The following is a 13,895-nucleotide window of genomic DNA, read 5'->3' as shown; positions in this document are numbered from 1 at the left end:
AAAAAAATAATGATTAGTGAATGGATATTATTCTAAATGTTATATTTGCTATTTTCCAATGAGTTACACCAGTATAGATGCTGGCATTATATTTCCAAACTTGAGGACATTGCCAAGATCAGATTCAACATTATTTAAAGTGTGTGTCTTTGTGTTGTCATCACAGCAATAAGCTTACAGATGGATTGATGGAGGTTGTTGAGGTTATGGGTCGATAAAGATAAATGGGTACAGCTTTGGATGCAGAGCCTGGATGGCTAGACCTCAGTGTTTTAAATTACTCAGGTCTTCTGCATCTATTCTGCAATGTACAGTATATATTAGGGATTTTACAACTCGTGGGACTTCAGCAAGACTCTTCTGGAACCAAACCTATTCTCATCGATCCATCATTTTTTTTAGAACCACTCATCTTGTATTGGCCCAGAATCTCAAAAAGCGAGATCTTGCTCATAGCTGCATTAAATAATTCATTGCAATGACCATGGATTGTTTTGGTGGTAAATTATATCAATTGCTGTTATTGACCTCTGCGATATCCATTTGTCTATCTCCCTGTGTCGTGTTTGTGTTTCTGCAGCTGTAGTGCTGACTTCCTGTGACTTTAACCAGGACAGTGAACCATTCTGCAGGTTCAGTCAGGACACCACAGACGACGGTGACTGGACCCGACACACAGGTTCAACCCCGACACCCGATACTGGCCCCAGTGGAGACTACCCTGATGGAGGTCAGTCCTGAATGCCTGGTTTATCTGAAATATCTCATTTCTGTACAAATAGTGTAACCAATAGTGGTGGCCAGGCCATGATTGAGGTTAATTGAGAGTTTTAAGATGGAAACACTAAATTATGACTCAATACACGTCTTCTTTTGTCTCAATCTGTCTGCAGCGGGCTACTATATCTACCATGAGGGTGACAATGTTGCTAATGGAAAGAAAGCGCGTCTGCTGAGCCCTGCCCTCTCATCATCGGCCTCTCAGATCTGTGTCCAGTTCCGATACTACATGTACGGATCAGACAGTAAGAATGTGTTGAGTGTTCTGGCCAAGAAGCCCACCGGTGATGAGGAGGTCTGGAAGAAGACGGGTATCCAGAGTCCATCCTGGCTGAAGGGCTCTGTCACCGTGTCCAAACCCAGCAGTCAGAGCGTCACTGTGAGTGTCATGCAATATTCTAACAAAAAGTTCATTCTTTCTTAAAAGTTAATTCTTCTAAATCATTTTTCAAATACACTTGTCTAGGGTTTCCCCCCAATTAAGTCTGGATGGCTTTGACAGACATTCCTAATGCACAGACTTTAAATTGGGACCAATAGCAAACATGAACTCAATAAATAGTTCCATCTATTAAAGCTGCATATGCTAAATTGATTGCTTTTGACTGGGGTCGCCCAGGACCCCAATACATTGCTATTTCTAAAATCACTAATTAAACCGGAAAAAGAAAACAATGGATGGAAACACACTAACTGTTTTGTGAAAGAAAAACTATAGCTTTGGGCTAAATGAGCTACAACTGACTAACTGAGTTAATTGCCACAATAATTAATTCAATCTAACCAGATTACAAAACTGAAATTAATCTACAACCCATGTGCAAAGTAGAATTGCTGTATTTTTATCATGTAGGATAACGTATGCTCTGTGTCTATAGATTGTGTTTGAGGCTGAGAGAGGCTTCAGTTCTTCCTGTGACACAGCTCTGGACAACATCGTCATCACTGAAGGAGCATGTCCCGGTAAATTTACACACACTCACACACTCACACACTCACACACCATGGCACAAACACAAATTGCTGTATCACTGACTGTCCAAATGTTTTGTTCACAGCTTGTGTGTCTGGCTGTGATTTTGACCTTTCTGGTGAGTTGTGTGGGTGGACGTCTCACGCTGAGAATCCTGATATATTTGGCTTTGAACAGTGGCCTGGGGCATCTAACACTGAAGGCACCGGGCCTGATGATGACTTCTCCAAACCTGGATGTATGTGGTTTTTCTGTTTTTGCTAACTTAAAAAAATGTCAACACACTTTTTATTGACTTTGTATGAATTTGGCCATATACTTCAATTGATTTGATTTAGATTTATTCTTACCAACATGACAATTGTTTATTTTGATCCTTGCATACATAGTGGGCTCATACATGTTGATGGATTCTATCGAGGCTATCCCTGGAGCCAAGTCTCAGATCAAAAGTACTCTAATAACCTCCTCCACTGGATGTCTGGAGCTCACCTTCCACTACTACTTGTACGGCACAAGCACCACCATGGAGCTCAGCGTCCACACCATCACCACAGGTAAACAATTGCATTTATCGTAATGTCCATACAGACAGGAAAACAAACGTTTTGTTTGAATTTGTTTTTCTGTTTACCAGGTGGAAGCCTTGGATCTGCTCTCTACACTGTAAGGGGTAACCAGGGTCAGGGCTGGAAGCCCGCAGAGGTCCAGTACTTGGGAGCTGCTGCCATTCAGGTAAATACTAGACAGAACAATATCTGTTTCTGTGTATGTGCATAGGTTTACATTAACTTTCTTGTCCCATTTTTATGTATTTCAGTTTGTGATCGTGGGTACCTTTGGAGAAACTCCTAAAACCGATATTGCAGTTGATGCTGTGTGTGTCATGACCTGCAAAGGTGAGAAACTGAACAGAGGGAATTCAAGTTATTCTCTGCATCATAAACATATGCATATGCTGTGTCAATGACAGGTGTTTTCAAAAGAAACTCTTTATTTTTCATTTATAGTTCAGCCAACAACTCCTCTACCACCGGTAACAACTCCAGGACCAACCACACCTAAACCATCAACTCCAGGCCCGACTACACCTAAACCAACAACTCCTAGACCAACTACTCCTAAACCCACAACTCCTGGACCAACTACACCAAAGCCAACAAGTATGACAAGTCCTTATCAACATTTATTTCTTTATTCAATTTTTCAATTCTTTCTTACATTTATTTTGCCCATCTACCAATTTATTATTCTTTCTGCTGTACAGAACCATGCCCTCCTGATGCAGAGTATGTAGAATGTGGTCCAGCTTGTATCCCCACCTGTATGGAACCTTCCACCAACTGTTCTGGCTCCTGTATCAGTGGCTGCTTCTGCAAACCAGGGTTTGTCTTCAAGGGACGGCGCTGTGTCCCATTGGAAAAATGTGGCTGTTTGGATGACCAGAATAACTATTATGAGGTCAGATATCCTTGTTAGTAACTCATATGTATACATTCCTGTTTAGTAAAAATATATAATTGTAATTATTAAATTACAAGAAGGTTGTACTATGTAGTTCTAGTGACACACGGTACTCATGGTTGATCCTTTGTTCAATTCTGTTTTAGCCTGGCGAGATTATATTTGGAGATGGCTGCTCAAAGCTGTGTCGCTGTGCAGGGAACTACACTTTGGAATGTGTTGACAACTCGTGTGACCCCACTGAAGAGTGTCGCGAGGCGAATGGTGTTGCAGGCTGCTATCCTAAAGGTAATAATATCTGATAAATTGTCAAGGAATTGCTACAACAAATGGTACTTGCAGTCGTCCGACCACATCTGAAGGCAAAAGTGTTTCAAACTGTTCCCTTCGGCTCCACACACAAGTCAGTCAAAAATAAAAATAAATGTGCTGCTACAGCGATACTAGTTCTGGTGTATCTTAGCAAAAAGATTCTTTTAGCTAATGTTAGAAAATGTTAGATGTTGCTGTGTAACTGACATTACTGAGTGAGCGTGCAGACTTCATGACTCTTCTCTACTTGTGCTACTGTTTTATCACTTTTTAGCATTAACAAAATAACTGCTAACATACCGTTTCTCATACCGTAGGTACATCCACATGCATAGCGAGTGGTGATCCCCACTACACCACCTTTGACAAACGCAAATATAACTTCATGGGCAACTGCAGCTACTTGATGTCTCGACCCTGCAATGAAACGACTCTGCCACACTTTGAGGTCCATGCGGACAACGAACATCGTTTTAACAATCCCAAAATCTCGTATGTGAAGGCCGTGCATGTATATGTACACACGGTGAAGATCTCCATCCTCAAAGGTGGCACTGTGCAGGTAATAAATGAGGGGAGAAACTAACTATGTTTTTTAACAGACAGTATGACAGGGTGCAGCCTGGTCTCCTGAAATGTGCGTTCCTGTACAACAAAACTGCATTGTCAATCACATTTCGAGAGAAAAATATTTTCTCCCAGATTACAGTTGTTTTAGATGTATCACAAATACCTTTCTAATCATAGTCCACGTAAACCCTGTATGGAGGAGGTTGTGGGGAACAAACACCGGACTTTAACCCAGGAGGCCGCTGATCACGTCCCGTGTCAAACCAGAAATTGATGTTGATATTTTAATTTACGTCCATACCTTGAAGCCAAGCAATGTCTTAATACACCTAACAAAGTAGTTTTGTTGTATTTCAAATTGAGTTAACCATGTGTTTAAAAAATGCAACCGTAATCTGGGAAAATATATATTTCCCTAGAAACATAATTGAGAATGCTGTTAAATTGTATAGGAACCACATTTTGAAGGAGACAGGGTTTCAGGGTGACAACCATCAAACTATTTTCATATCTATGACATATTTACCAGAGCTAATGTCCATAAATCATGTGAATTCTCTGCAGAAAATACACTGTTTCAATTGCTAATTGCAGTTTGAGATTCTATACATAGAGAGTTTTTAATCTTTGTTTCTGTTTCCTCAGTCATCACTCATTATCTTATTTGCACTTGCTTTTCCCCGCACAGGTGAACGGAACCAATGTTAACCTGCCAGTGACTCCGGCCCCCGGTGTCTCTGTGTTCAAGTCAGGAAAGCACTACACTGTATCCATGAACTTTGGTGTGACTGTTCGTTATGATGGAAACCACTTCATGGACATCAAAGTAATCAAAGAGTGAGTAAAGAAAGACTGAACTTTACATTCTTACCCCGGCTCCACGGACAAAACTATTTTCAATGGAGATTTTGGCGTGATGCTGACAAAGTCTGATAATCAGTGAAAACACACTGTGTCACACACTGTGAATGAAAACAAGTCACAAACTCTTGGACTGAATTGTTGCTTTTTCACCTCCTCAAATCACTAACTTGCAGATTTTCTTGCAGCTATCAGAACAAACTGTGTGGAATGTGTGGAGATTACGATGGAGATTCCAAAGATGACTTCCGTAAACCAAATGGATCATTGACCAACAATGCCAATGACTTTGGACACAGCTGGAACACCGATCCAGAGTGAGTCGCATTGGATTTGTTTTTATGATTGATTGTATATTTGAATGCCATTTTGATGTATTTATTCCATTCTCAACAAATAGGTACACATCAATCAACCCTTTGTTAGAATTGCTAGGGGGAGAAAAACTAACAAACAACACACGGAGCTTCTCTAACTAACTGTCTGTGTTGACAGGTGTAACAAAAAACCCAACACCACCATCCCTGAGTGTGACGAAGGAGAGCAGGAACTGTATGAGAGCTCAGGATACTGCGGCATCCTGCTGGACAAAAAGGGTCCCTTCGCTGTGTGCCACCGCAAAGTCAACCCAAATGTAAGTCACTTCACTCACACACACACACACACACACACACACACACACACACATACACAGGCCTATACAGTGCTCACTAATACGAAGCAGTTCCAACTTTCGATGTCATCAAGAAAATTGCATTAAAATAAGACACAGAAATTACAATTTCTGGTTGACGATGGAGACAGACTAAGGCATTGTAACTTAACGAACTGTGTGTTTGCGTGTGTGTGTTCAGAATTACTTCAGGGACTGTGTCTTTGACCTGTGTGAGCTGGATGGAGCCAAGCCCATTCTGTGCGAAGCCATAGAGGCCTACGTCAACGAATGCCAGGACCGCGGGGTGAACATCGGACCCTGGAGGAATGAAACCTTCTGCCGTGAGTGTTGGGTGAAAGATCTGATGGAGAAAATGATAGATGGATGGAGGGATGTAGGGAGGGCAGGATGGGCAACTAGGGAGCCCCTTCTCAAGGCTCAGTAAGGTTATTATTATGCGTTTGTTTGGGTTGTCCGTCTGTCCGTCCATCCATACCATTCTTGTGAATGTGATATTTCAGGAACGCCTTGGAAACTTCTTCAAATTCTGTCCAAACATCCACTTGGGCTCAAGGATGAACTAGTTAGAATTTGTTGGTGAAAGGTCACTGTGACGTCACAAAACACATTTTCAACAATTGATATGAGCTAACTATGACAATTTCACTCTAATGTCTAATGAGAAAAAATAATGTATGGATGTAAACTGCAATTTGGCTGGTTGGCGGAGACGTAAAACAGAGAGGCGGCAGTTCTAGTTCGATCTGGACTCGTATATGTCAAGCATCCCAGAATAAGAAATCAATTCCAATTGGCCAAAAATGTTCAGACTGGTGCAAGTTTGGTTTTAGTTGAAGGACTCGGAGTAAAAGCATGTTATCAACCTGAGCAGGAAGTGACTCCTTTCTCAGCAAAAGGATAATTTAACTTTAACTAACAAGGACCACGCCAATAACATTATGAGTTTCGAGAGGTTTATTGCGTAACGGAATGATTGTTAGATTAGGAAGCGGAAGGGGTAAAGGGTAGAGGGATGAAGCGGAGTAGGGTAGAGGGATGAAGGGATGTAGGGTAGGGATGCAGAGATGAAGGGATGTGGGGTAGGGGTCGAGGTAGAGGGATGTAGGGTAGGGGTCGAGGAAGAAGGATGAAGGGGTGTAGGGTAGAGGGATGAAGGGTAGGGATGCAGAGATGAAGGGATGTGGGGTAGGGGTCGAGGTAGAGGGATGTAGGGTAGGGATGAAGAAATTGAGGGATGCAAGGAAGAAGAAATGAGGAGGGTTTGTAGAAAGGAGGTTAGGCGATCGATGGGGGACCGTTGGTGTCCCGTTGGTGTCCGGTGGCTGGCAAGAACAGGGGGAGCGGAGACTGTTAGGATGGGGGCTAACTCTTCGGAAGCTCTGGCGGTGCAGTCCCCTGTCGTTCCTGTAATCCTGCAAGAGAGAGAGAAAATAGGAAAACAAAACGGGGTTGGGGGGGAGGAATGAGAGAACAGAGTCGAAGAGGAAGTGAACGGGTTTGTTGAGCTTAAATACTTGTGCGGGGGAAATGAGCTGTGTTCTGGGCGTGGTCCCGTTCCTGAACAAAGTTTAGAAAACTACATTAAACATTTTAATTTACATACATAAAGGCTACATTTATTTTTTTTAGGCCAAGTAGTTACAATCTGCCATGTTAATGCAGTTTTGTACAATTATTAATAGTTTAAATTCATTTTGGCATCATAGTTTTGCATGCAACCCTGGCTGGTTATAATACATCATTAAATGTTTCTGTACATCTCTGCCACCACTGTCACTGACTTCACCCTCCCGTCCTCCCCCCTACTGTAGCTCTGAGCTGCCCCCCCAACAGCCACTATGAGCCCTGTGCAGACCCCTGTCAGGAGACGTGCACCGGGAAGCCTCCCTCCTGCGGCGGGCCCTGCTCCGAGTCCTGTGTGTGTGATCCGGGCTACGTCCTGAGCGCCGGCAAGTGCGTCAAGAAGACTTCATGTGGCTGCGCACACAACGGCCAGTATTACGAGGTACAGTGAAGTGGGTTTGATAAGCCACCAGGGAATGGTCTGCGTGTGTGGGAGATTTGTGCTTTGTGAGAATATCGTAGTCTTCAATTTAAGCTTCCTCATCTGCTAACGCAGCTCAAATGTGTGTGTGTGTCAGCCTGGAGACGAGTTTTATGTGGAGGACTGTCAGCTGAAGTGCAGGTGTGATGCTCCCTTCATTACCTGCATGCCCACTGAATGCCCCCCGATGCAGGAGTGTAAAATCCAGGGCGGAGAGCTGGGCTGCTACCCCACAAGTAAGTTTGCACCCAAGCGCACCATCATCCAAATTAACTGAGCTGGGTAGGAATTATGAAGTACTAGTAAGACATATTGAACACTGGTAAGGCTTTAGAATAAGGCCTGTAATTATTTGTGTACATAACGATACATACATTTAGCTACAAGGGAACAAGATGTCAGGGAATAAGGGGGGTAACGACTACTGGGCCCCTATTTGGGTTCAGTATGATCATAACCGAGCAACAAAGCTAGAAGTTTGGGGGAAGATGGGGTAATGAGTTGCGGTCCATCCACACCTAAACCATCAACTCCTGTCCCGACTACACCTAAACCAACAACTCCTGGTCCATCCACACCTAAACCATCAACTCCTGTCCCGACTACACCTAAACCATCAACTCCAGGCCCGACTACACCTAAACCAACAACTCCTAGACCAACTACTCCTAAACCCACAACTCCTGGACCAACTACACCAAAGCCAACAAGTATGACAAGTCCTTATCAACATTTATTTCTTTATTCAATTTTTCAATTCTTTCTTACATTTATTTTGCCTATCTACCAATTTATTATTCTTTCTGCTGTACAGAACCATGCCCTCCTGATGCAGAGTATGTAGAATGTGGTCCAGCTTGTATCCCCACCTGTATGGAACCTTCCACCAACTGTTCTGGCTCCTGTATCAGTGGCTGCTTCTGCAAACCAGGGTTTGTCTTCAAGGGACGGCGCTGTGTCCCATTGGAAAAATGTGGCTGTTTGGATGACCAGAATAACTATTATGAGGTCAGATATCCTTGTTAGTAAACCCATATGTATACATTCCTGTTTCGTAAAAATATATAATTGTAATTATTAAATTACAAGAAGGTTGTACTATGTAGTTCTAGTGACACACGGTACTCATGGTTGATCCTTTGTTCAATTCTGTTTTAGCCTGGCGAGATTATATTTGGAGATGGCTGCTCAAAGCTGTGTCGCTGTGCAGGGAACTACACTTTGGAATGTGTTGACAACTCGTGTGACCCCACTGAAGAGTGTCGCGAGGCGAATGGTGTCGCAGGCTGCTATCCTAAAGGTAATAATATCTGATAAATTGTCAAGGAATTGCTACAACAAATGGTACTTGCAGTCGTCCGACCACATCTGAAGGCAAAAGTGTTTCAAACTGTTCCCTTCGGCTCCACACACAAGTCAGTCAAAAATAAAAATAAATGTGCTGCTACAGCGATACTAGTTCTGGTGTATCTTAGCTAAAAGATTCCTTTAGCTAATTTTAGAAAATGTTAGATGTTGCTGTGTAACTGACATTACTGAGTGAGCGTGCAGACTTCATGACTCTTTTCTACTTGTGCTACTGTTTTATCACTTTTTAGCATTAACAAAATAACTGCTAACATACCGTTTCTCATACCGTAGGTACATCCACATGCATAGCGAGTGGTGATCCCCACTACACCACCTTTGACAAACGCAAATACAACTTCATGGGCAACTGCAGCTACTTGATGTCTCGACCCTGCAATGAAACGACTCTGCCACACTTTGAGGTCCATGCGGACAACGAACATCGTTTTAACAATCCCAAAATCTCCTATGTGAAGGCCGTGCATGTATATGTACACACGGTGAAGATCTCCATCCTCAAAGGTGGCACTGTGCAGGTAATAAATGAGGGGAGAAACTAACTATGTTTTTTAACAGACAGTATGACAGGGTGCAGCCTGGTCTCCTGAAATGTGCGTTCCTGTACAACAAAACTGCATTGTCAATCACATTTCGAGAGAAAAATATTTTCTCCCAGATTACAGTTGTTTTAGATGTATCACAAATACCTTTCTAATCATAGTCCACGTAAACCCTGTATGGAGGAGGTTGTGGGGAACAAACACCGGACTTTAACCCAGGAGGCCGCTGATCACGTCCCGTGTCAAACCAGAAATTGATGTTGATATTTTAATTTACGTCCATACCTTGAAGCCAAACAATGTTTTAATACACCTAACAAAGTAGTTTTGTTGTATTTCAAATTGAGTTAACCATGTGTTTAAAAATGCAACCGTAATCTGGGAAAATATATATTTCCCTAGAAACATAATTGAGAATGCTGTTAAATTGTATAGGAACCACATTTTGAAGGAGACAGGGTTTCAGGGTGACAACCATCAAACTATTTTCATATCTATGACATATTTACCAGAGCTAATGTCCATAAATCATGTGAATTCTCTGCAGAAAATACACTGTTTCAATTGCTAATTGCAGTTTGAGATTCTATACATAGAGAGTTTTTAATCGTTGTTTCTGTTTCCTCAGTCATCACTCATTATCTTATTTGCACTTGCTTTTCCCCGCACAGGTGAACGGAACCAATGTTAACCTGCCAGTGACTCCGGCCCCCGGTGTCTCTGTGTTCAAGTCAGGAAAGCACTACACTGTATCCATGAACTTTGGTGTGACTGTTCGTTATGATGGAAACCACTTCATGGACATCAAAGTAATCAAAGAGTGAGTAAAGAAAGACTGAACTTTACATTCTTACCCCGGCTCCACGGACAAAACTATTTTCAATGGAGATTTTGGCGTGATGCTGACAAAGTCTGATAATCAGTGAAAACACACTGTGTCACACACTGTGAATGAAAACAAGTCACAAACTCTTGGACTGAATTGTTGCTTTTTCACCTCCTCAAATCACTAACTTGCAGATTTTCTTGCAGCTATCAGAACAAACTGTGTGGAATGTGTGGAGATTACGATGGAGATTCCAAAGATGACTTCCGTAAACCAAATGGATCATTGACCAACAATGCCAATGACTTTGGACACAGCTGGAACACCGATCCAGAGTGAGTCGCATTGGATTTGTTTTTATGATTGATTGTATATTTGAATGCCATTTTGATGTATTTATTCCATTCTCAACAAATAGGTACACATCAATCAACCCTTTGTTAGAATTGCTAGGGGGAGAAAAACTAACAAACAACACACGGAGCTTCTCTAACTAACTGTCTGTGTTGACAGGTGTAACAAAAAACCCAACACCACCATCCCTGAGTGTGACGAAGGAGAGCAGGAACTGTATGAGAGCTCAGGATACTGCGGCATCCTGCTGGACAAAAAGGGTCCCTTCGCTGTGTGCCACCGCAAAGTCAACCCAAATGTAAGTCACTTCACTCACACACACACACACACACACACACACACACACACACACACACACACACACACACAGACACACACACATACACAGGCCTATACAGTACTCACTAATACGAAGCAGTTCCAACTTTCGATGTCATCAAGAAAATTGCATTAAAATAAGAGGCAGAAATTACAATTTCTGGTTGACGATGGAGACAGACTAAGGCATTGTAACTTAACGAACTGTGTGTTTGCGTGTGTGTGTTCAGAATTACTTCAGGGACTGTGTCTTTGACCTGTGTGAGCTGGATGGAGCCAAGCCCATTCTGTGCGAAGCCATAGAGGCCTACGTCAACGAATGCCAGGACCGCGGGGTGAACATCGGACCCTGGAGGAATGAAACCTTCTGCCGTGAGTGTTGGGTGAAAGATCTGATGGAGAAAATGATAGATGGATGGAGGGATGTAGGGAGGGCAGGATGGGCAACTAGGGAGCCCCTTCTCAAGGCTCAGTAAGGTTATTATTATGCGTTTTTTTGGGTTGTCCGTCTGTCCGTCCATCCATACCATTCTTGTGAATGTGATATTTCAGGAACGCCTTGGAAACTTCTTCAAATTCTGTCCAAACATCCACTTGGGCTCAAGGATGAACTAGTTAGAATTTGTTGGTGAAAGGTCACTGTGACGTCACAAAACACATTTTCAACAATTGATATGAGCTAACTATGACAATTTCACTCTAATGTCTAATGAGAAAAAATAATGTATGGATGTAAACTGCAATTTGGCTGGTTGGCGGAGACGTAAAACAGAGAGGCGGCAGTTCTAGTTCGATCTGGACTCGTATTTGTCAAGCATCCCAGAATAAGAAATCAATTCCAATTGGCCAAAAATGTTCAGACTGGTGCAAGTTTGGTTTTAGTTGAAGGACTCGGAGTAAAAGCATGTTATCAACCTGAGCAGGAAGTGACTCCTTTCTCAGCAAAAGGATAATTTAACTTTAACTAACAAGGACCACGCCAATAACATTATGAGTTTCGAGAGGTTTATTGCGTAACGGAATGATTGTTAGATTAGGAAGCGAAAGGGGTAAAGGGTAGAGGGATGAAGCGGAGTAGGGTAGAGGGATGAAGGGATGTAGGGTAGGGATGCAGAGATGAAGGGATGTGGGGTAGGGGTCGAGGTAGAGGGATGTAGGGTAGGGGTCGAGGAAGAAGGATGAAGGGGTGTAGGGTAGAGGGATGAAGGGTAGGGATGCAGAGATGAAGGGATGTAGGGTAGGGGTCGAGGTAGAGGGATGTAGGGTAGGGATGAAGAAATTGAGGGATGCAAGGAAGAAGAAATGAGGAGGGTTTGTAGAAAGGAGGTTAGGCGATCGATGGGGGACCGTTGGCGTCCCGTTGGTGTCCGGTGGCTGGCAAGAACAGGGGGAGCAGAGACTGTTAGGATGGGGGCTAACTCTTCGGAAGCTCTGGCGGTGCAGTCCCCTGTCGTTCCTGTAATCCTGCAAGAGAGAGAGAAAATAGGAAAACAAAACGGGGTTGGGGGGGAGGAATGAGAGAACAGAGTCGAAGAGGAAGTGAACGGGTTTGTTGAGCTTAAATACTTGTGCGGGGGAAATGAGCTGTGTTCTGGGCGTGGTCCCGTTCCTGAACAAAGTTTAGAAAACTACATTAAACATTTTAATTTACATACATAAAGGCTACATTTATTTTTTTTAGGCCAAGTAGTTACAATCTGCCATGTTAATGCAGTTTTGTACAATTATTAATAGTTTAAATTCATTTTGGCATCATAGTTTTGCATGCAACCCTGGCTGGTTATAATACATCATTAAATGTTTCTGTACATCTCTGCCACCACTGTCACTGACTTCACCCTCCCGTCCTCCCCCCTACTGTAGCTCTGAGCTGCCCCCCCAACAGCCACTATGAGCCCTGTGCAGACCCCTGTCAGGAGACGTGCACCGGGAAGCCTCCCTCCTGCGGCGGGCCCTGCTCCGAGTCCTGTGTGTGTGATCCGGGTTACGTCCTGAGCGCCGGCAAGTGCGTCAAGAAGACTTCATGTGGCTGCGCACACAACGGCCAGTATTACGAGGTACAGTGAAGTGGGTTTGATAAGCCACCAGGGAATGGTCTGCGTGTGTGGGAGATTTGTGCTTTGTGAGAATATCGTAGTCTTCAATTTAAGCTTCCTCATCTGCTAACGCAGCTCAAATGTGTGTGTGTGTGTCAGCCTGGAGACGAGTTTTATGTGGAGGACTGTCAGCTGAAGTGCAGGTGTGATGCTCCCTTCATTACCTGCATGCCCACTGAATGCCCCCCGATGCAGGAGTGTAAAATCCAGGGCGGAGAGCTGGGCTGCTACCCCACAAGTAAGTTTGCACCCAAGCGCACCATCATCCAAATTAACTGAGCTGGGTATGAATTATGAAGTACTAGTAAGACATATTGAACACTGGTAAGGCTTTAGAATAAGGCCTGTAATTATTTGTGTACATAACGATACATACATTTAGCTACAAGGGAACAAGATGTCAGGGAATAAGGGGGTAACGACTACTGGGCCCCTATTTGGGTTCAGTATGATCATAACCGAGCAACAAAGCTAGAAGTTTGGGGGAAGATGGGGTAATGAGTTGCGGTCCATCCACACCTAAACCATCAACTCCTGTCCCGACTACACCTAAACCATCAACTCCAGGCCCGACTACACCTAAACCAACAACTCCTAGACCAACTACTCCTAAACCCACAACTCCTGGACCAACTACACCAAAGCCAACAAGTATGACAAGTCCTTATCAACATTTATTTCTTTATTACATTTTTCAATTCTTTCTTACAT

The 13,895-nt window shown here is 43.2% G+C and overlaps 1 protein-coding gene across 1 annotated transcript in view; it reads left to right on the top strand.

Annotated features, from left to right (window-relative positions):
- Positions 1 to 224: 224 nt before the first annotated feature.
- The window catches only part of zanl (zonadhesin, like), a gene marked incomplete at its 5' end in the record, with an annotated part of 51,985 nt that continues 38,314 nt past the window's right edge, over positions 225 to 13,895 (top strand). The window contains 29 exon segments of the mRNA XM_079184637.1: positions 225 to 228; positions 581 to 730; positions 894 to 1,159; positions 1,659 to 1,743; positions 1,839 to 1,991; positions 2,143 to 2,310; positions 2,391 to 2,488; positions 2,574 to 2,679; positions 2,764 to 2,975; positions 2,978 to 3,214; positions 3,364 to 3,505; positions 3,847 to 4,091; positions 4,788 to 4,936; positions 5,149 to 5,277; positions 5,456 to 5,594; positions 5,815 to 5,956; positions 7,448 to 7,641; positions 7,778 to 7,916; positions 8,151 to 8,390; positions 8,495 to 8,688; positions 8,839 to 8,980; positions 9,322 to 9,566; positions 10,262 to 10,410; positions 10,623 to 10,751; positions 10,930 to 11,068; positions 11,319 to 11,460; positions 12,952 to 13,145; positions 13,284 to 13,422; positions 13,656 to 13,835. Coding sequence (XP_079040763.1) covers positions 225 to 228; positions 581 to 730; positions 894 to 1,159; positions 1,659 to 1,743; positions 1,839 to 1,991; positions 2,143 to 2,310; positions 2,391 to 2,488; positions 2,574 to 2,679; positions 2,764 to 2,975; positions 2,978 to 3,214; positions 3,364 to 3,505; positions 3,847 to 4,091; positions 4,788 to 4,936; positions 5,149 to 5,277; positions 5,456 to 5,594; positions 5,815 to 5,956; positions 7,448 to 7,641; positions 7,778 to 7,916; positions 8,151 to 8,390; positions 8,495 to 8,688; positions 8,839 to 8,980; positions 9,322 to 9,566; positions 10,262 to 10,410; positions 10,623 to 10,751; positions 10,930 to 11,068; positions 11,319 to 11,460; positions 12,952 to 13,145; positions 13,284 to 13,422; positions 13,656 to 13,835 — 4,651 coding nt within the window.

Source organism: Pholis gunnellus (assembly GCF_910591455.1).
Source record: "Pholis gunnellus genome assembly, chromosome: 23".
NCBI classification, from domain to species: domain Eukaryota; kingdom Metazoa; phylum Chordata; class Actinopteri; order Perciformes; family Pholidae; genus Pholis; species Pholis gunnellus.
This window is presented reverse-complemented; position numbering and strand designations above follow the sequence as displayed.